This window comes from Elgaria multicarinata, chromosome 8, assembly GCF_023053635.1.
Source record: "Elgaria multicarinata webbii isolate HBS135686 ecotype San Diego chromosome 8, rElgMul1.1.pri, whole genome shotgun sequence".
NCBI classification, from domain to species: Eukaryota; Metazoa; Chordata; class Lepidosauria; order Squamata; family Anguidae; genus Elgaria; species Elgaria multicarinata.
The window spans coordinates 82,593,201-82,616,672 of NC_086178.1; the positions used below are offsets into that span (position 1 = coordinate 82,593,201).

Genomic DNA, 23,472 nt, shown 5'->3' on the forward strand with positions numbered 1-23,472 from the left:
AGGGCAAGATGGATGGATGATATTCTGGAGGTGACAGACTTGACCTTGGGGAAGCTGGGGGTGGCGACAGCCGACAGAAAGCTCTGGCGTGGGCTGGTCCATGAAGTCATGAAGAGTCGGAAACGACTGAACGAATAAACAACAAAATTAACAAAAGAGAACCAAAAAAACATGAAAAAGAAAAAACCCTCTACGTATATAGGAATATCATCATTTTTTCCATCAGATATACGGTTGATTTAAAAAAAAGTGGGGGGAGAGAGTTATGCATAGGTTTCAAGAAAAGCAGCCCATATAGCCATGTATTTATCCATTCGCAAGTCGCACCTATATAACACCTGTTCAAATGTTCATATCATTATGTCCTCAATCCATTGCATTGTGGGAGGTGAGCATCTGTCCTTCCAGCGTGATAATGTCTTTTAGCTGTCATAAGGGCTCTGAAAATCTATTTGCGCTGACCATGTGTTAACTTCCAAGAAGCTAGTAGGTAGTTTAGGAAGACAGGCACATCATTCCATATTATCCTTATTATAACCTCCTCCCAAAAAGGGGCAACTACTGGGCATTGCCAAAACACATGAATTAAAGAAGCATTAGGTGTATTACATCTCCAACAGTATGTCATTGCCTTAAGAGTCTGTATCTGAAGCTTCTATGGATCTTAGGCTATGGGTTATTCAGCAAAAAAATCTTGTTTCGGGTTTACTGGACTCCACAACACCTTTTCAATAAGGGTCTGTCTAACTTACATAATGACAATAGGTTTAAGTTGGATTCAAAGCACACTTCAAGTGGCCACGTGGATGACCTATGCTGCAAGGAAGATGGGGAAGTAGGATCCCATTGTTTCTCCTGGACCTTTCAGTGGCTTTTGGTACTATCAAGCATATATAAATCATCATCATCATCATCATCATCATCATCATCATCTTGGATCAACTCTCCAGGACTGGAGTTAGCACTTTGCTTCCTGGCTTTAGAAGGTAGTGCCAGGAGACTACCGTTCCTCCCATGGAAGTTATCATGTGGAATTTCTCTATGTACATAAGTTCCATATAGAAAAATGGAATTGGTGCTAGCGGGGGACTTAATAGACTGGATGGGTGGTGGTGGTGGAAACTACTTTAGATGGGATTACACTCTTTCTGAAAGATAAGGTTCACAACTTGTAGATGCTTCTGGATCCAGCTTTGCTTCTGTATACATAGTTGATCATAGTGACCTATACTTGCTTTGGCTATTACACCAGTTGCATTGTCCACTGGAAGACAAGACTTCTGTCATTCACGTCTTAGTGAACTCTTCTACATTAGATAATTGCAATGTGTTCTGTGTTAGGTTGCCACTTAAGAAAGTCTTGAAACTGCTATAGTATGTCACTGTCAACTTGCACCCAATACCAGTCAGACACAGTCATTTAAACATCAGTGTTGAAATTACATTGATTTTTAGAGTATTTTTATCTGAAATTAAGGGTCTATAAAGCCCAAACAGTCTGGGCACTGGGTTCCTCGCGGGAGTGTTTGCTCCCTTATGAACTTCCCTGAAGATTACGAGGGTTGGTCTCTACAAGAGGTATGATCTTCTCAGTTGCTGCTATAGATTCACTCTCTTCTGACATTCCACAGATAGCCAACAAAATGTTGCCACCTTTAGCTTGCTTTTCAGAATTAACCTTCATAAGGACTATCTGCTGTTAATAATCGTTTGGTATGTTTTTTTAAAAAAAAAAGTTTATTGAGCTTGCTTTTCATTTGTTATATTGCATTATGCAATGCTTTGAAAGTATTTGCTTTCATGGCATAGAAAAATTGTAAAATAAAATAAAAATCAGCTGGACATAAGGTTGTTGTCTTAGTTCTCTTTAATATCTGCTTTAAATTGTCAGGCTCTCCCTCAGTATTGCTACATGCTTTTCATACTCATCAGCTTAACAAAACAACAAATCAGATAGAGAAGTGGAAGGCAACTTCTATTGGATGAAATAACCCAACCTTTAAAAAAAGAAGAAGCTTAAGTCTGCAATCTTCACACACATTTATTTGGGAGTAAATCCCATTGAACTCAATTGGGCTTATTTCTAGTACACATTTATAGGATTGTACTGGAAATTGGAAGAGGATTCAAACCATTGCTAGTTATCAGACACACTGTCAAAAACTTGCTTCTAGTTATCACTAGCTATCTACACTCTTGCTCCACTCTATTTAGGAGAATAAATTTGGTCCTGATCATTCCCTTTAATCATGCCTATTAATGAGGTACCTTGATTTAGTTAAATAGTTTAATTTGTCCTAATAAAATCATTATTAAATGAATGTCTCTACTTAAGACACACTGTATGGCTCTCACACAATTCTTTACACGTATGTATCGCATGCTCAGTTGCTTTTAAAAATTAATAAAAAACTGTAATGATCATAACTGTAAAAGTTGCATCATCAAATAAATTGCATACCTTATACATGTGGCGCTTTTGTTTTAGCAAGTTCTTTTTTTGATATAGAACAATGAGACTAAGCGTTACACTGTGACAGAACATGCCTCGTTTGATAGAAAATTACATTCTTACACACCTGTTCCAAATTTGCTGAAGGGATGATTGGGATTTCCAGTAGCCTTTTCAAGCTGAAATAGTCTCCAAGCATCATTCATTAAATTCTTTTCATGCTCAGAATCAACAGCATTCACTTCTCTGTCTTTGCAGCTTTCATCAAACAGAGGACACAAGAAAAACTGGGAAAACCTACAGTGAGAGGGAGGTTTGGTATTGCCCAAATCAATTACTAACACATAATTACACATTTTTAAAGCTTAAAATATTAAATTCATTTTAAATGTTAACAGCGTGGAGGAACACTTCTCACTTTGTCACCAGTTCAGGATGGGCTTTGCCTACCAGGTCTTAGCCTTTGATCTTCAATGCTCTGGAAAAGATGCCCATGTTTGTATTAAATTTGTTCACCTGAATCCTCACTGTTGGAAAGTACAACCTCATCCCTGAGCAGCTGTTGCACTACAGTTGGTTGTACTCGGCACAGACTATCACCCCGCTGCCTCATGCAATTTTGGGCTAGGCAAATTACTATTAGATCTTTGTTTACTGCTTCAGATCTGCTTCTTTTTGCTGAAATCTGTTGTGAATTAGCCACTGCAAGTCTCTTGACAGGGGCCTTCTGTGTCTCATGACCTATGAAATAACAGCTATTGGGACTCATCCTACAGTTATAAACTTGGGTCCCTCCCAGAATCAGAAAATCTAATGTTAATCCTTTAATAATCTGATAGTAAACCTCTCCTTGGATTTGGTCGTGATCCAAAAAGGCCTTGCAGAGGAAAGTCCTGTCTCTTTTAATGCCTCCCCCACCCCTGTTCAGCAATTTCATTTTAACTTCCCTCTCATCTTCTCCATTGCTCACCTGACACTTTGGCACATAGAAAATATTCCCCTTGTGCCAGGAAAACCTTTTTAATTGATATGTCTATCAGAGAGAGATATGGACACCATCCTAAGCCTCATCTGTACTTTTCCCTTTCTTGATCATAGGGAGGTGGTTCATCTCTGATGCATCATCGACATATATCCAAAACACATCAAACTTCCAAGTATCCAAACTGCCTCCAAAAGAAAGCCCCTTGCCGACTCACTTATAGGAACATCCCCTTCCAGTTCCTTATTCCTGACTGGTGGGTCACATTCACCCACTCTCCAAGTCTGTTTCCCCATGGAAAATACCAGCTTTCTTGAACATTCAAGGCCATCCCTTACAGCTAGGAAGCAAGTATGGATCACTGAATTTAGAAGATTAAATGCTTAGGTTAGTTGGAAACTTTTAAAGAGGTGTTTGTGATGTTGGTGGTATGATCTCTGTTAATTATCTCCCCTCCACCTTCCAGTTTTAAACCCTTTTTCTGATGCTAAATAAATCTTACTTAATTTGGATTTGGTTGCTTCACCATGCAAGTTAATATGCCTAAGGAAATCCTCCCTCATGTGGCAAACTGCTTGCTCATACGATGACAAAAGCAAGTGGGCAGAAATTGGAGACAGACCATGAAGGCAAGAGGCTTCCTACCTTCAGATAGATCCTGACAAAGTGGTGGTAGTAGCAAATCTACCAAGGAAAGTGACTAGGAGCCAGTTGTAGGTCAAGAGTGATCCTGATTCTTGAGAACCCTGTTCAGAGCCTTGATCTCAAAAGGTCTTTTTCCTGAGCCTCCCATAAATTCACTCCATTAACTCTAAAATTATCTAGGGTTTTATCTAGTCTTAAATCAGCCTTATAAATAGAGATCTAAGCAATTAACCAAAGCATCAAGGGATTGCTAGGAACACACTAAATATGGTTAATAGTAGTAAAAGCAAGTGAATTCATCAACACCTGCTTCATAGTAAATATGCAGTCTTAGCCTGAATATGTCTCATTTTCACCAAATAAAAAATAACATACTGAAATTACCCTTTTGAGAGACAGTTGATAAATATGCAACTTATGCTGGGAGTGAAAACACAATATGTTTGTGGAGCCAGAATATAACTTCAGTACCTATGTAACATTTTCATGAATATGTAAGATAATTGTGAAATGTTAAACAAAGCATATGAAAACTTTATAAACATACATTATACTCCTGATGAGTCTCTTCTCAATTTAAATCTATTTATTTATTGCATTTTATACCGCCCAATAGCCGAAGCTCCCTGGGTGGTTCACAAAAATTAAAACCATTCAAAGTATAAAACAAACAGTATAAAAACATGATATAAAATACAATATAAAAGCACAACCAGGATAAAATCAGCAGCGGTGCAGAAATACAAATTTAAAATACAATATAGTACTGGAAGAAGTCATTCCACAAAGTCTTTCAACTTTACTGATATTATACCCAACATGTTAAGAGTCTTATTTTAGTCATTTAATGTTTACTATTGTGTTCATTTCATTATTATGAAAAAGAAAAAGTAATGAACACTGTGGCCCGGTTTGCATGCAACAAGAAGCCACCATGGTTGAATTTCCCCATGGGCATCTTGTTGGGCTGCCAGTCACCATTTAGATTTGGGGTGTAGTGGGTGACATGCCAATGCTTCTTATTACGTGAGAAGACCACAAGATTGGGTTGTTGGTGTGGTTAACAAGCCACCCACAATCCAAAACAGCCCATGGGTTCTGGGTGGTTTGTTAACCAAGCCAACAACCCACCCTTGCCGTATTCACACAATACAACATGCCACAGTCACGGCAGAATATTCAAAATGTTCACCCACACCTGCCTGGTTTACACAACCACATATACATGCCAGCCAGATTTGCATAATTATTCTCAGTGGCACAACTTTTCATGTTTTTCGAACCCAGCAAGGGTGGCTTGTTGGAGTGGGTAACAAATCATCACACAACCTTTCAACAGCTCATGTTGGTTTCGTCCTATCTTGTCCAGTGCATCATCTTATTCTGTTTTGTGGGATCAATTCCAGTTTTTGGAGCCTGAGGATGTGGACAAGACACTTGCATCTGTTCGACCCACCACATGCTGTCTGGACCCTTGCCTGTCATGGCTTATTCGAGCTAGCTGCGGGGGGCTAAACGACTGGATCAGGGGGGTAGTAAACTCATAATTGTGTGATGGAGTGGTCCCTACCACCTTGAAGGAGGCAGTGGTGTGACCACTCTTGAAAAAAACCAACCTTGATCCAGAGAACTATGCTAACTATCATCCAGTTGCAAACACCCCGTTTTTGAGTAAGGTGCGTGAGAGCCCTCCACTGCAATTGCTCTTGGAAGAAACTGATTATCTGGATCCTTCCCAGTCTGGATTTAGGCCATTTTGCGAGGGAATGGCCTTGGTCGCCCTGATGGATGACTTTCTTCAAGAGAGAGACAGGTGGAGTGTGACCCTGTTACTTCTTCTCGATATCTCAGCAGCTTTCAATACCATTTACCATGGTATCCTCCTTCATGCATTGTAGCCACTGTTTTACAGTGATTCGACTCCTACTTGCGGGGTAGATTCCAGAGAACAGCATTGGGTGACTGCACTTCAGCTTCATGACAGCTGAACTGTGGAGTACCATAGGTCACCATCCTAACCCCAATGTTATTTAATATCTATATGAAGCTGTTGGGATGACACCCAACTCTATTTCTCTGTGACATCTGAATTGGGAGACGCCGTGCACATTCTGAACCGGTGTCTGGATGCAGTTATGGCTTGGATGAGGGTCAATAAATTGAAACTGAATCCCAATAAAACAGAGACTTTGTGGGTTGGTGGTTCCCAAGTCCAGGAATTGCCTGTTGCACACCCTCTGAAGGACCAGGTCTGTAGTTTGGGGGAGATCCTGAATCCATCTTTGTCACAGGAGGCCCAGGTGACCTCATTGGCCCAGAGCACCCATTATCAACTTTGGTTGGTATGCCAACTACGCTCGTTCCTGGATAGGGATAGCCTAGCCATGGTCATTCATGCACTGGTAACCTCATGACTAGACTACTGTAATGCCCTCTATGTGGGGCTACTGATGTGTGTGGTTTGGAAGCTGCAGCTAGTGCAGAACACAGCAGCTAGGGTGTTCATGGGGACACCTAGATCTGCTCATATAAAACCTGTGTTAAAAGAACTGCACTGGCTGCCAGTTAGCGATCGAGCCATATACAAGGTTATGTTGTTATCCTATAAAGCCCTAAACAACGTGGGACCGGCATACCTAGCAGATTGCCTCCCCTTATATATACCCAGACGACAGTTATGATCTTCAGAGGAGGTCCTGCTGGCCATTCCGAAACGAATGAAAGGTCGCCACGAAGAACCTCCGCAGCTGGGCTGCTCTGTAGCAGCACCCATGCTCTGGAAAAACCTCCTTCGTGTAGTTTGGGAGGCGGAAAGTGTTACAGCTTTTAAATGCCTCCTAAAAATGTACCTCTACACACAGGCTTTTCCTGGACTGTAATTTATCTGATTTTATATTGCACGTTTACCTTTTAACATTTAATTTATTGTATACTTATTGCATTTTTCTTGTTTTAACTGTGCACTGACCAGAGAGCCTCGGCTATCAGGCAGTATAAAAATGTAATAAATAAGTAACTCCCCTGCGATCATACAAACTGGCCCACTTTGGCTTGGTTCAAACAACACGCTAAACCATGTTGTTTAACCACAAAATGGTTAAGGGAATGCATTAAGATTAGTGTGTTGTCTGAACCAGGCCGATGTAGGAATGTTACTACTAGGTAGGGCTCCCATGTTAACTGTACTTGGTGAAATCAACAGATATATCGAATAATTAACAGATAAGTTTACCTGTCCAGGGCACCTTCCAGGTGTTCATGTGACACATCAAAATAATAGTTGGTATGCTCTCCACTGGTAAAAGCATTTGAACTGCCTGCATGCTCACTGAGAAATTGGCTGTACTCATTTTCTTTTGGGTATTTTTCAGTTCCTAAGAACAGCATATGTTCACAAAAATGGCTTAACCCAGCGATATTAGGGGGATCAGATAATGACCCTTAAAGAGAGAAAAAATGGAACAAGTCACTCTACAATATACAGGTATAAATTTGTTATTAATAGGATTCTATTTCTGCACAGTGGATACAACTAGTTTAAATGCAATGAATGCAAGAGTGAATACCCAAATTTAGTTTAAAAGGTAGAGATGCAAAGCAATCAACTCAAGCTGGTATATGCAAAATCTGTTATTTGTTGTTCTACCTCAGAGCCAAAATCATCATAGTTAAGATTCACATGATTAATAACTTTGAACAAAGATTCAGGGAAGATCTAGGCAGGAATAATAAGAATAGACTTCCAATTCTACATATGCTACATCATACAAATACATAATCTTAGGCCTATTTGAGAACTACAAATATTTTATAGAAGTTAGCTACCCCTAATTTTTCATTTGACATTCTAATTTTTAGTAATTTAATATTTCCCCCTTTACTAATATTACACTAATTTCTTTCATATATTCTCCAGTGAATATATAGGGAGCATAAACCTAGAAGAGCAGGAAACAAATAAAATAATTTAAGCACCATTCATCCTTAAAAGGTTGAAGGCTGCTTAGGAACAAACACTTCATATAGCCACCTTTATGGCAAATTTAAGTACTGAGGCTAACCCGACTAAAGCTGCAATCCTACACACACTTTCCTGGGAGTAAGTATGTTCAATGGGGCTTTCCTCTGAGTAGACATGCATAATATTGCTCTATAAACATACATCTAGAGAAATCAGTTTGTTGTAATACTTTCAAGCAATATTCATCTACACACATATAAATGAGAGATGGATATAATTGTGATGTTGCAGTCCCGCATTCAGTTATGCACATTCTAGCCCATTGGTTTTAATGTCCCCATCTTCAGGCCTGTCCCCAGTAATACATATACATCTGGTTAGTTCAATTCTAAACTAAATATCATGACCCATTTGCAGAACTGACATTAGTGAAGCTTTCAAGTAAACAAACTTAGGGCTACCTTTTAAGTTTAGAAGTAGAAAATTGTGTAACCTTTTGGAAGTTATTGCTTTTGAGTTAATTTACAATGCAAAACCAAGTTAAACAGATACAAAATGGTTGATTTAATACCTATATGTACGTCAAGTGCAGCTGAAGACTTGTCTGTGGTTGGGTCACTGATAAGCATTGCCTTGATACCATTTCCCAGTTCTAGCCCACGATACTCTCGTTTATCCTCAGGTGATTTGATAATACTATTTGCTACTCTTTTTATAGCAGGATCATTCATTTTCTGCATTTCGTGCTGAAGCCTAAAGAAAAGAGTAAATGTTAAACTCACATCCAATCAAATAGTTTAAGAGAAAAATCGGGGGATTTGTACATTGCTAACAACTATAAAACTTTCTATAGTCCAGATCTAAAACACACCATCCATAACTCAACACAGTATGGTGTGCTGATGTCCGCTGAAATCAATAGACTTCAGCAAGCTTAAAGCTATATTGCCTTTCAGTCAGTAAAGTTAAAAGATATATTTCTTTCACATGTAGAATAGCTCTAGATATAATGCTTCCAATAGTGATCAGGCCAATAAAGGTCACCATGGATTCAGTTTATTAATAACCATTTTTATAATATTTAAACATCTTTACATAACTTCTTTTAGCTATAACACTATAATTGATCGCTAATTCCAGTTCTGCTAACTCCACCTTTATTAATAATATTGGCAGGATAATGAAAATGTTTTTCAAAGGCTATACTCTTAAGACAAAGAAAAATGCAATACAATAAAATCAATATATGTTTAATTCTCTAAGTAAAAGACACAGTAAAGCCGAGTTTATAGCACTGTTTTGGCATGGCAAGAATGGACTACTATGGCTCTTTGAATCCATAATAAACTGCTTTACACTTCAGAATAAAGAATATACAGAAGAGCCACAGTGAGTTGAGCAAGTAGGTTCAAAGGTTCATAATGTCAACATCATGTTCCAGAAAAAAGCCAGAAAACAGCTTACGTCTGTGCTTGTGTGAATTAATTCAAGCACGTATAAAGTCATTCACACAGGGCTACACCCTTGCTTGACTACACCCTCCTTCGGAACTCAAAACATATTATAGTTGAGTTTTCATTAATTCTGTTTGCTACACCCTGTTCCTGACAGATCTAAATAGAAGATAGAAGCAAACATACACAAAGTTGCCTTGCATTGGACAAAATTCAGAAACATTAACCTGGTTCACACAATCAAAACAACTGCGGTGCGTATTGGACAGAATCTGCATATTCAACACCTGACCACAGCTTATCGTGACATGCAAACCCAGGTGGTGGAAGCTGTGCGAGGGTTAAACAACCTTCGCATAACCCATGCTCTGTTGTTTAAACCTCACACAACCCCTGCCACCTGGGTTCGCACAATATGACAAACTGCATCTGGGCACTGAATATTCAAAATGGCTGCTCACCCACACCACTGTCCGCATGAGGCTGCTAGATCATGCAAATCGGCCCACTTAGAGCCTCTTGTTCAGCCATGTCCTGAATACAGATTCTTATTTCATGTACAACACAATTTTTTAAAGTGTCATTTCTGAGGGCAACAACATGCCTTCTTCAGCCTGCCAATTAAAAATACTTTTAAACTACAACACACTTTCCTTCTGTTTTGATAGACCATTCTAGCCTCTTTCACCCAAGTGTCTTGTACTTTAATTTGCAAAGTGCTGGATTATTGTTCCCAGTGCCTATCCACTTCTTGGCAGTGATAACACCCAGCTGAAACACTGAGACAAATGCAAAGTGTATTAGCTATTTGGAGCAGAACAGCATCACATTATGACTGTTCTAAATAATTCAATTAAAAAATAACACTGCTCTATTGTCACTGTTACTGTCATGAAATTAAATAAACATCTAAAGGACTAACGAAAGAAGTATCAAGACAAATAACAGCATAGAATTCTGGGAACAGTACTGTTTACTCAAAAATAATAGGTAATGGAAGGTCAAGCAACAATTATGCTGAAACAGCAGAAGCAAATACTAGAAAATGTCGTATTTCATGTACGTGTTTGGACTGTTACATTTCTAGGCCAAAAACAGATGCATATGCATATCAAATTAAACTACATATTTAGCACCAGTGTGGCTCCACAATTCCACACCCAAAATTGTTAACAATTGTTCAAGTGCACTGTGAGAAATACCTGTTGACTTGTATATACTATAGTGCCCAAGGTCTAAACAAAAATCTTTGGATTCCACACAGTCATTTCCCATTCACCTGTGGCAGAGGAGATCCACCAATATAGAACTGGATCACATTTTTAATTGTTAAAATTCTATGTATAAAAAAGCATTAAACTAACTTGTGTAAACATTTTTACGTTCTCCTATCAAATCTCATATTGGCCATACATTGAAACTCATCTCACTACTGTATCCGCTGGCCAATAGGTTTTCTGGCTGAGCTCATGTAGGTATCTCAGACCTGGCGTTGGAGATTTGTAGTACTGGATAATTTTAACATTCATGCTGGGTTCACCATGGCAGACATATCTTAGCACTCCTGGATTTGTTCCAGGTTATTCTGGGTCTAACACACTTAAAAGGTCATACCTGCACCGGACAGGGTGTGCTGGTGTAAGATAATTGGAGATACTGAAATAAGGCATTTGTCATAGTCAGATTGAGGTACATGTGGATATGGCTGACAAGATTGTAGGGCCAATTAGAACAGTCTAACCCTAGAAACGTAGGAAGTCTGTAGGATTCCTAAATGTACTTTACAAAGGTATGTGAGGTGTCATGGCAAATTCCTGGAATGGACTACTGAATGCATAATTACTTTACGTGGTGTGTAGATGAATGTAATAGCCAGGAAATGTATTTTTTATTAATAGTCTATGGATTTTGTTGTTGTTGAATTCTTATTAATTATTACACCCTTGTAATAATTATTACACCCTGTAAGAGTTTAAATGTTGTTGTTTTCTGTTTAATATAAACTACATTTGAGCTTAGCAAGAGTAATGATTTAAATTAAAGATGGCACAGAAATCGGGCTGAAAGCAAGAGACAAAGTACAGAAGGTTCCAAAGAGAAGGCAAACCTTTCATACAGACAGCAACCAGAAGGATGTCTGTTTAATTCTGGGATGGGCAACTTGTTGTCATGCCAGTTTTAGCACTGCAGTGGGCCTTGTAAGTTACAGCTAGGATTTTATCAGAAGTAGTCCAGAAGAGTCCAGGCCTATTCAGCCTGTGGAATATCAGTATCTGTGTGTCTATCTCTGTCAGCTTTCTCAGAGTCACCCTACTCCCTATGCACCTGCTAGTTCAGCTTTGGCAAGGAGGGAGGCTAGAATGCGAACCTGACAGAAGTGGGTAGGGTTTGCAGAAGGGTCACTCAAGTTGAAGCGTCAGTGCTGGAGAGTCGAAAAGAAACACCCTGTTTCGAGAAAAGCTGTTGTTTGTCAACTAGTCCAGAGGAAATGTCTTACGGTCATGCTTTCCCCTTTTAAGCCAATGCAAAGGCGAAGAATCTTTGCTAAGAACATTCTTGACCTCATCGCCTAAAATATTCTGTGTTTAGATCTACCATCACCTGAGCCCCTACAGGCACTTTGCACACAGATTCCCTTTCTAATTAGAACTTTATATTGCTAAAGACTTGCCATGAAAAGCACCGCGATGCTTTTCAGAGTTTGAACTTTCATTTACTGTAGCTCATGTGTCTTCCTTCTCATCAGCCAAGAGTGCACCATAGAGTTGCCAAGGCGAAAGTTATAGTCGCGAACTCCGTTTGTGTGGGTTTACTTGATTGATTTAATAGGCTTCCACCATGTAGCCCAGAGTTTTCAACAAAAGACTCAGTTAGACAAATTCTGTCTGTGTGGTTATGTTTAAGTCTTGTCTAAAATCCATCCTTTTGAATGCCTGAGAGGGATCACACCAGAGTTTAGAACCCCTGGATTGCCTAAGAAAGTTTACATCAAGAATCTCAAGTCCCTTTCCCTGAAGCCCTTTCTTAAATTGCTTGGGAAGGTTTACACCAGGAATCCCAAATCCCTTCCCCTGTATTCAGAGCCATGGAGATTACAACAAGGAAACCAATCTCGGTCAAAGTTGTAGTTATTAACTTCGGACTGTTCTAGAATTACATAGTGCCTATAACTACTGACCATCAGCTATATGATTTCTGAAGAGTGAAATCATTAAGCTTTTGCCATGGGATTTGCTACAATAAGGAAATCTCATTGTTTTAGGTATCCTATGTCAAAATGCCGGGGTGGGGGTGGGGAGAGGGACCAGGCCCTTGATGTTTGTAACCCTCTAAATGTTTTGGAGTACAAGTACCCACTCCTGCTTTAGTTGCTTGGGAAAATCTAGAGAAAAAAAAACAAAATTAAAGAATTAAGTAGTGGACCTTGTCCAAATTATACTGGAGCTAAGAGGCAGTGTATCAAGTATTCGTTTGGCTGAATTGTTTCTGAATGCCAACATTAAGAAGTTTAGCCACAGCACTGAAACTCTTGATGCCACTTACCCTTCAATTTACAATTAAACCCCATTCCTAAATTAAAATAAAGTAGTAACATCTGTAATAAGCAGCATGTGGCAAACTCTCCCAGAGGGAGAGGCGGGTAACAAATAAATAAATATATTATTATTATTATTATTATTATTATTATTATTATTATTATTGTACAGTGTAGAACAGAAGGGGACAAATTGCTACAGCGTCAGAAATTTCTGCACTAGACAGAATCAGATGTGATACCCACAGAAGCCAACGTTTCCAGTAAAAAACCAGGATGGTGTAATTTCTCACCGCATCTATAACGAAGACAAAGTTCAGAGCTTTGAAGGATTTCATGAAGCACACTACTGTCTGACACAAGTATGAAATTAAACCTGAGTCCATTTAACATAGCTTTGAGTCTAATCCTCCTTCTGCACATTCCCTGTTGATCTTGAAAAAGACTGTTAACAGAGAGTGAAGAGGAAGGTTGAGATTGTGACATATTTCCTAAAGTAATAGTGACATTCAAGACATAACAGCCAATAACAACCAGTTTCTTTTTCAGTACTGTGAGTAGTCTGAGTCATTAACATGCAGACCTGTTAAAACTATAAAACTGTATTGTATTTAATGTCACACTTTTTATATTATTCGTAGTGATTCAACACCAAGTTTAATTGTACTTAGAAAACATTAAGCATCCCCCAGAGTTACAGATTCAAACCTCATCTGAGGCTTCAAAGTAATTCATGTCTTCTGTCATTTAAAAATTTCTGTAATTTGAAATTTGGGGATTTACATTAAATTCAGTGCCTGGAAGTCACTGACTTTTATCTAGTAATTAATGGCCTAGTTTGTACACAACGGTAACCCAGGGGTGTTTTAAACCGTGGATTATTGTAAACAAGTCAGCATGCTAATGTACAGAACTCAATCTCTCCTGTTTGACTCCTTCTGACCAGCAGGAGTGGCTAAACAAGCCAGAGATGCTCCATCTCTGGCTTGGTTAGCGTTATTCCAAACCCAGGACTTTGGCTTGTCTCTCCCCCAGTAAGCCACAGTTGTAACCCAGGTTTTTGTTCTTTGGCTTGTTCAACCTCTTGTTTAGCTACTCCCACTAACAGAAGGAGCCAAGCAGAAGCGATCAAACTGCACGTACCAGCACGCTGGCTCACACATAGTAATCCAGGATTTAAAAAAACTGGGTGAAACAGGCCAATATCACCTAGGAAGCAGAAATTACTTACTTTAAGAATTAAAACTGCTTGAAAGCTTTAGTATTAGAAAGACACAAAATCCATTGTTTATAGCCAAGCCCTATGATACAACCACAACTGTTCAGACTCTGAAAGACTGATAACTTAAGGATTTCACTCAGGCATTTCTCATATTACAATACCCACCCCTAATGAAATAAAAGAAAGATCAAGAGAACCAGATTGCTACCCCAAAATAACCTGCAACAGGGCAGACCCAGAAGAGAAAAGAACTGAATGCCAATTGTCACCTACAGTTCCTAATTAAGCCACTCAAATGTGTCGTTGCCCATCCTGGACAAAAACAGTTCCTGCTCACAGGCCTTGGAAGATAGGCCTGTATTCTGGGAACAAATATTGTAACTAGCATGTGACAGTCTGAGTAGTCTTATATCTAAAGTAAACTCTCACCTGGGAGGATCCAGTTAATAAGATCAATTAATTCCCACTGGACCTTCCTAGGCAAATTAAAACTTAGAACTGTAATGACCTTCTTTCCATTTCTATCTCTCTGCCTCCTGCATCTTTTAACAGAGAAGAGAGTTGCATACATGCCAGATACTAATAGCACTTCTCAGAAAACTGGCTTCCGTCAACTAGTCCCTAAACTTGTTTGGGTGGACCCAGAGCCCATAAACAAGAAATACTCTTCTGAGCAGCAAAAGAAGTATCTTCATACTTCCTGAGGCTTCTCAATAAATAGTACTGTTAGCCAATTATGAATTATCTAGCAATGCTACAGAGAAAATGTTTATAATGAGGCACACTCTGGGAGTTGAAGTTTCAATATTTCTAAGACCTAAGTGGCGACTGCAACTCACTTAGATCTAAATAACAATCACGTGAGAGTGAGTTATAAACATGACTATTTCCCTCAACGGAATACATGCTGCCAAGGTATTCCTAAAGCCTTCTAAATTGATATGCAAGAACACTCCTATCATAAGCATTCCAGTAATTAGAAATTATATGTATAGTTATTAGAAGTAAGAGCACCCATACAATATAATAAATCATAATAAAAATATACACTTAATGGCAGGGATTGAAAGAAAAGCATCAAAAGTGCTATACGGAGTTCTCTCTCACTGGCTTTCTAAATGTATCATTACAGGTGTCCACAACACATGAAGTGATTCTCATGAAACACGTCTGAAAGATTAAACAGGAGAAATGCTAATTATATCAAAGACTATCAGATGGCAAAAGCAAGACTTGGCATGGTTGGAGGAAGCATAGATGTTGCACTGGGGTGTAGATAGGAGACTGTGTAGAGACACAAGGAAAATAACCATAATTTGGAAAATACATTCTTTTCTACCATCCATAATCCAGCAATGCATAGGCAAAGGTCAAAGTTTTCAGACAACCACTTCATGGAGAAATGTAAAACAGTGCACAGATGTTTGCTAAAGCTGGACTGAAAGATTAATTTACTGCAACACACAGGGTGTTATTTACATCATTAAGATGCAACAATTGCTATTTCTTATCAACAGGAACTTGAAAAAGTTTCAGCTACATCCCTTACCGGTTTATGTCATTAAGTCAAGATCACTGTGTTTCTATGTAGAATTGAATTATACCAACAGGTATAATTATACCATAATAGTTCACCTGATCCTAATAAAATGGAGGCATCAGAAGCTCCTGATCTTGCCAGAGCTTGTTGACTGTTTTCAAATCACTTCAACCTTGGATTTCCCCCATATGTGTAACAAAGCAGAAGCTACAGCAAGTTTATGGGTTGCTATCCAAAGATACCCGATCATGCAAACAGGAACTCCCTCCCCTTTGCTCTGATCTAGCTACACTAACAGCTTTTCTTTTTTGTCATTGTAATACTTGTGCTCCTTTCCTCCCATTTTTAGGATTGTTCCCTTCCTACTCCCCAGAACAGAAAATCATGGAACCAGCTTTTGTGCACATTTATCATGTTTCTTCTTTCCTAATAATTTCCCCTGGGTTCAATCCAGGATCTACCTTCTCAGAAGGGAAGGGATCTGTTTGCAGAAGATCCCTCCACCTGATTTTTGGAGATTTCTCCCTCCCCCATCACTGTCCACACCATTTCCAGGGGGCTAGAGAGGCTACTGTAGGAGGGAAAGGGCAGTGATGTCCACTTCTATCAGTACAGTTGATCCAGTTTAAATCTGGAAACAACCTCTTGTACTTTGAGTTTAATTTTTTTTAGATCTGCCAACCCTGATTATTCTCTCACTGTCTCTTTCATTCTCACAAGGGACCACCTAATTTAACATTTCACTGATAGAGAATGGAAACAAATGGCCACTAAGGATGGGGACACCACTTAGAAATGCCCTGTGACAGCATTAACTGCATGATCAGCTGGACATTGGCAGGGCTCCAGCCACTTACTTCAATAGGGAGCAGGCAATAAGTTGGTCTCTGTTCCCATCCTAAAGACATATTAACTTGCTGTATTTCTTCGATTGTAAGACGCCATCGATTGTAAGACGCACAGTAATTTCAGTACCACCAACAAAAAAAAAGCTCTGAGTCTAAGAAATAATAAACGCACCCGCGATTCTAAGATGCACCCCGTTTTTAGAGATGTTTATATGGGGGGGGGGAAATGCGTCTTAGAATCGAAGAAATACGGTATTAAGAGTCAAGCCAACCAACAGACCACACAAAAAATAGATTGAACTAGTTAGACTTTCCACTCTTTTTTCAGTTGGTTTAACTAGGGGAAAGGTGTTGGTATTCTTTCCCAATTACTACATTTGTTCCCTGTTTGCTAGATGTTATCAACTCCAGATAGCAGGTATCTTATAAATATATTCCTGTATTCTTCTTGTTTATACAAATTTTCCATCAAGACCAAAATCTTATATGAAATCAACAATATAGGCAGTGACTCAACACAGAACACATTTCAGTCTAATTACAAATTATATAATGGCACTATGGGAGGGACATACATATGCAATCCAAACAGACCATGCACTTGTCTATATACTCCATATATTGTGCCATGGCTGTGCAGTTGTGCCCTATTGTTTATATGATGCAGCCGCCAACTCGCAGTACATTGTGCTATTACCCATCAAGCTGCGCTTTCTCGATGTGTCATTTTACTGTGACTTTTTACATTGCTCCGATGTTACCATGGTTGTTTACTTCAGATTAAGAGAGTGGGCATAGTTAGGAGGTAGATCCCAGTGCAGGGTAGGCGCGAAAATACAGGGAAGGGGGGCGGGCGCAACAAGGCCCAGAGTGTTTAGTAATGGCTGCTGTCATGATGATATTAAAGTCTAGGGAACAAAAGTAAGGGCAGTTACGATGTATAACACATAAATTCAGTGAACTCTATCAATGCTACAGGGTTTGGGGGGAATCAATAGGCAAAGCGGTATCATATAGACACCCTCCGTGACATACATCTCTAAAGCAGCAACTCCATACTAGAAAGGGATGAGAACACTGTGATGCATCTGTGCTCTTTACAGATTTCAGTAGCACATCAGCACCTGGGGAGGGAGTGGGCATACGTGCCAACCCAGCAGTCATTTCTGGATCAGCTGCACCCAATACCTAAGGTAATTTAATGGGTTACCACAGATTGAGATCACCTTGTAGAACTCTATTAACTAATTTCTCAAAATCAATACATAGCTGGTGTGTTTCTGATATAGTACCAATGTTCCCACAAAGGTGCCAATTTCTTCTCCAGAATCTCTACTTTAAGAACATTTACAAAATTATCTCTATCTACTATGACTGCAAATTTGAAAGCAGAGTTATGAATCTGCTGAGAGACTAAAGCAGCAACTCTGAAAGATTTGAACTGTTCCATTCCTCATATAAATGTTAACTTCCAAATCCACAGAGGACCATTTTAACTATTAATGAATATTAGCTTTTCATTTATTCTTAAAATAAAGCATCTTCTTACATTTTTATGGCAGATGTTTCATCAGGTTGTATAACAATTGGGTAACAGTGAAAAAAATCTCCATTCATTTGGTAATCCTGCACAAGGGATCAAGCCAGGTGCAGGAGCGGTGAGCTATACTAAGGAGCATCTTAAGTGACTGTGTACTTATGCAGAAAGAGTTTTAAGTAAATATTCAGAAAAAAGCTCTTAATATTTGAATATTTACTACATGGCAATATGGGGTGAAGAGAAAGAAGGAGTAAGTGATGTATTATTTCATTTTCTGTGCAACCACAATGAAGATGTAAGCTCATCCTCTGGTAAACCACAGCCCAAAAAATTGTGGAGGGAAGGAGTTAAGAAACTTCTCCAACTAGAGAGAAGTCTTTCTTGTGAACATCAAAACAAACAAAGAGATCAAACACATACCATTGCAGGGTGAGAAGTTAGATGGATGACCTCTTACTTTTCATTGTATTAGTATTGGCTACGTGTGGACATTCACAGGGTGGTTGGAAAATCTGCCCACTAGCTGTTTCTTGCTGGAACAATAGATATCTTTTTATTAAGGGTTCAATAGCTAGTCAATCAGTTAGATTAATTAATTAAAACATGCTGATCAACTAAAAACGTGTCCCAAAATAATTAGAGAGCAGTTTTGGAGCTTAAAAACCCTGCAAATGGCCAATATCTTAGAGGGAGTATTTCCTCCAGTGTGATGGGGAAGGGGGAATGCTCTGTCACATCATCTAAAAATAAAGTATGTTTTTTGCTTCAAAAATCCCTCATGTGCAAATTTATGCAGATCAATCCACTAAACTTCAAAATGTTTTTAATCAGGAGATAGCCCTCTCCTGTTTAGATGTAACAGAAGCATCAAGTGGCAATTTGTGGGATAATTAGCTCACAAATTAAGGGGATGCATGCCATATCCGAGCCGTTTCCTGTTTCCAATTCCTGTGACATCCTAACAGAGGAACTTGGGTTGTTTGTAGGTTAAACAGCCCTATGTTAACTCATGGCTGAGGCACAGGGTGCAACCCCACAAATTAGGCTAATTAGCCCACAAATTGCCACCGGATGCCACTGTTATGTCCAAGGAGGGTCAATGTGTACGTATGTGTTTACATATAAAGTCACCTACCCACACACAGGAAAGAATAATGAAGGCTGGAAATAATCTAAAGTATTACCAACTCATTTTAAATATTCCTTCATACTTTTTTAACGGACAAAACTTTCAAAAACACAGCCACACTCCAAATAGCTCCATAAGTCTTGTGACAAAATTTACAGATGTATTGCCACCATTTCTGCTCTCTATTTGACCTTGCTCCAAGCTTAAGAGGAATTTCAGGTCTACTCTCCAACTGGAAAGGTTTAAGTAGTGCCATTGCTTTCATCTCCCAAAGTTATACTGCCAAAGTTTTTCAGATTGAGCTGAGTAGATGCTTATTTATTTCATTTTTATACCGCCCAATAGCTGAAGCTCTCTGGGCGGTTCACAAAATGCTTGTCATTATCAAGGAAGCCCACAGTATTCCGACAAGCTGCAATAAAAGCTTCTGATCAAGAATCAAGATTCTGGTCTAGCTGATAAAGAATAGCAATTAAAGACATGCAGGTTCCTTTAAATATGTCAAAAAAGTGCTGTTTTACAGTTAGATCCTATGCAGGATTAGGTGCAACCATACACAACAGAATCAGGGGGTGCATTAACTCTGTAAAGGAATAGGCTGATAATTTACCTTTGGTGAATCTTTGTTGGTCATACATTCTGAAAATTTCACACTACTGTATCTGATTCAACACCAGGAAATGTTTGCTACACATTTATTTATTTATTTATTACACTTATATACCGCTCCCACAGCCAGGGCTCTCTGGGCGGTTTACAGAAATTACAGGTAATATATCTAAAAATCAAACTGTGCTACTTTATTATACACTCAATAGAAACTTGTGCAACCTGATTTTATGTATATTTCCTTATAAGTAACTCCCACTGAGTTCAATGGGGCTTATTTCTTAGTGTACATAGTAGTGTAGCCTTACATTCCCTCATACCCTTTGATTCAATTTTAAAACCATGCATACTTTTGCTTGGCCCTATTTCTGTTCCATCTACTATTTCTCATTCTTTTTATGGAATGGGGCGGGCAACTTATAGCCCCCCTCAGATTTTTTGGCCTACAACTCCTATCAGCCCTAGCCAGCAGAGTCAATGTGAGGGATGATGGGAGCTGTAAGCCAAAACATCTAGAAGGACACAAGTAGTCCAACCCTGCTACAGAACAATGTGTTAGCAAACGAATTTCCTGCATCCCCAGATTTTTCTATTTTTCTTAAACTATTTACACCAATTATTGTCTCATTGGTATCCAAGTATGAATTCCAAGTAGAGGACAAATCCTACTGTGTTTGACAAATCCATGACCCATACTCTCATGCTAAGCTTACTCTGTGGGGTTACCTACACATTAGAATTAGTAACAAACCCATAACTTGGCTGAGCTGAGCCCAAGGGGAAATACTCCAATTTTATGAGCTTATCATGTTCCATTTTCATTTTAAACCCTTCCGGACACTCGAAGAAGAATGTGTGCTCCCACCTGCAGCTGAAGCATTATTTAACAACTTGGTTTGGCCCAGTAGCACTATGGGCATCTGAAACTCCAGGATTATTGACTGAGCTGGAATCCTTGGGGGACAAACCAAACCCCAAGTCTGCTGACCTGAAAGAGAGCACTCTTCCAAATTTAGATATAATCAAATTAAAGTGCAACTGAAAGCGAAAAGTGAATACTACACCAGCTCAGTGGGACCTCTGCACTAGCCACAATAAAGTTTCTGGCAATGGAGTTGAGGTTGTGTCTCATAGAGCAAAAATGATAGCTTAGAGAATGTTGGACACCTGCTTGCTTTCAGGCTCTAGGGCAAGGGTGGAAAAAATGCCCCCCCTCCAATGGCTATTTTTGCGATCTGCTTGCTCCTGAATTTGTTGCCACAGTGATGGTAACACACAAAAAAGCAGCAATTCTACTTGCAAAAAATAATGTGTTCCCCATTTTGCAGCTTCCAGGAATACTGCTTCTTTTTGCCACTGTGTAATCAAATTTGGTGGAGGTAGGATGTAGCCCCTGCTGAATTTGAGGGGACAAAACATGCCCCAGATCCCTGGAACTTGCCCATCCCTGCTCTAGGCATACCCACTCACTGGAGGTCTTCCTCGGGGACACATCTCTCACCTGATTTGGACCTGTCTAACAGTGCCCCCTTTTGAGCTCAAAACTAAATGCCACTTAGACCACACCATAGAGCAATATCAATTGTGCAAATTTTACATATAACTCAGGAGCGTTCTGTATGATGTATGCTTTTGATAATATACATTTTAATGTTAATAACAAAAAAGGACTAAACTATGACACATCCAAGATCTCTATTAGCAGCACAATCCTATACATATGTACTCTGAAGTAAGCTTTGTTGAGTTCAATGGGGCTCACTTCCACATAAGTGGGAATAGGACTGCGGTCCCACTGAACTCAGTAAAACCTACTTTTGCTAAGACCTTTATAGGATTGTTGCAAGTAACTAGATATCTATGGACGGAAACAGCTGCTGAAATGTCAAACCTACGATTGTGTAGAGGAGCTAGTTACTCCCCTAGAGTAACTTGGAAGAGTTTCCCACACATTTCTCATATATATAGTATTGGACTACCAATTCCCTTCCCCCCCCACCCTCTTTCTTAATAAAGTTGTCTTTCTGCACTTAAGCCTACATGATAGACATATAAGCATTAGAGCCTAATCTTCTACAAAGACAGCCAGTATCGGATAAGCTTGTTATGTAGTGCAAGGAACTGCTCAACCCTGTGGGTAAGCAAATAACATTGCCAACTCATATAAAATCATCACACTTACTCCGAGGGAAATTCAAGCTAACCAAACTAAAAATAGGTGCATAATATAGCAAAATTCTTGTCTGGAAAACTGCACAGAATCCCAGAATATATTTTGTACACTTGTGTCTGACACCAAAACAACAACCAGAAAGACATTCATGCATTGATAGCAATATTTAAAAATGTTTCTAGAAAGGAAAGCAACATTTCTCTGTCCGTTCTGCAAAACAACAACAACACACACAACCTCACAATAATTTCAGCACTAAGTCTGATCCTGCCAAGTTCTTCTGAGTAAACCTGTTTAGGATCGGCGTGACCTTAGCTTCCTCCCACAAAACATGACTCCCAGCAAAATACACGTCAGGAAGAGGGTGGGTAGGCCTGGCAATCTAAGCTAACACACTGACGCTTATTACTAGCTTGTTTCTCCTTACATCGCTATAACTTATTCCATCACGGTACAACAATATATAGGAGCTGCTCACAGGCGCATATAAACCCTTCCTCAGTAATATCCCACCCGCTCCATCTGTCTGCAGAGGCTCATTTCAAGGAATATTAAGGCGGCGGAGCAGAGGCCACTGCCACCCCACAGCACCAACCTCAGTGGCAGGGCTCGCCTGCCCTTCCCTCATAGCAGCAAAACGCACATTAACGCTGATTCACCAGTTCCCAGATAGGGCTCCAAGTCACACACTCATTTACCGCCTGTTACACATCCAGGGGAGAAAGAGGGGTGGGGAGGAGAGACCCTAACGAGCCCGTTTCGTTACATTCTTTACACAAAAAACAGGAGGGGGAGCGCACTTAAACACACGCCAACCTCCATACCCGGGGAAGACGACACTGCCCACCACCCCCAGCCCTTCCCCGCGTTTTGGACAACCAGGCACCGCCGCGTGGCGAGGGGACACCACAACTATACCCGGGAAGGAAGAGACGTCGTCGCAGCAAAATGAGACCAGGCGGAGGAGGAAGAGGCCGGAAGAAGCCACAGGAGAGCGGCACGGTCCTGCTGAGGAATGGAACAAGCCGGGAAAGTCTCTGCCGCATATCCCGGCCCTGCCTGTTGCCGCCGGTGCCAGAGCCCGGCCTACCTCTGGCCGCCCCTCCCTCAGCAGTAGAAGCCGCCTCTCAGCCCTCTGACCGGCGGAGGCGCCATTTTCCCTGCCCTCGCCACCCAATGGAGGAGTACTCCCCCCGCCTTCTCCCCTCAGCTGGGGCCTGGCAGTGTCGCGCTCCTACCTGGTGCTGAGAAGAGCCACGTTGCTCCGCCGCGGCGACTGCTGCGGGGACCTAGTCGAGGGAACCGGGATGAGATGGAGGGTGGCGGTTGCAGAAGCAACGCGGCCAGAGGCGCCTGGGTGCAGCAAAAAGCTGTCCTGGCGA

At 40.0% G+C, this 23,472-nt stretch overlaps 1 protein-coding gene across 3 annotated transcripts in view; it reads right to left on the reverse strand.

The window, feature by feature from the left end:
• The window catches only part of IDE (insulin degrading enzyme), a 72,432-nt gene extending 49,181 nt beyond the window's left edge, over positions 1-23,251 (reverse strand). For 2 of the 3 annotated variants that reach the window (XR_010025736.1, XM_063132863.1), the window contains exons 1-4: positions 23,009-23,250; positions 8,612-8,793; positions 7,312-7,519; positions 2,580-2,749 (exon numbers count right to left, since the gene is read on the reverse strand). Coding sequence is in view for 2 of the 3 variants with exons in the window: in XM_063132863.1 (XP_062988933.1) it covers positions 2,580-2,749; positions 7,312-7,519; positions 8,612-8,793; positions 23,009-23,136 (688 nt within the window). In the remaining variant the exon portion in view is untranslated. Of the gene's footprint in view, positions 1-2,579; positions 2,750-7,311; positions 7,520-8,611; positions 8,794-23,008 lie in introns of all 3 variants that reach the window. The other variant, XM_063132864.1, reaches the window with a different exon arrangement.
• Between the last annotated feature and the right edge of the window lie 221 nt (positions 23,252-23,472).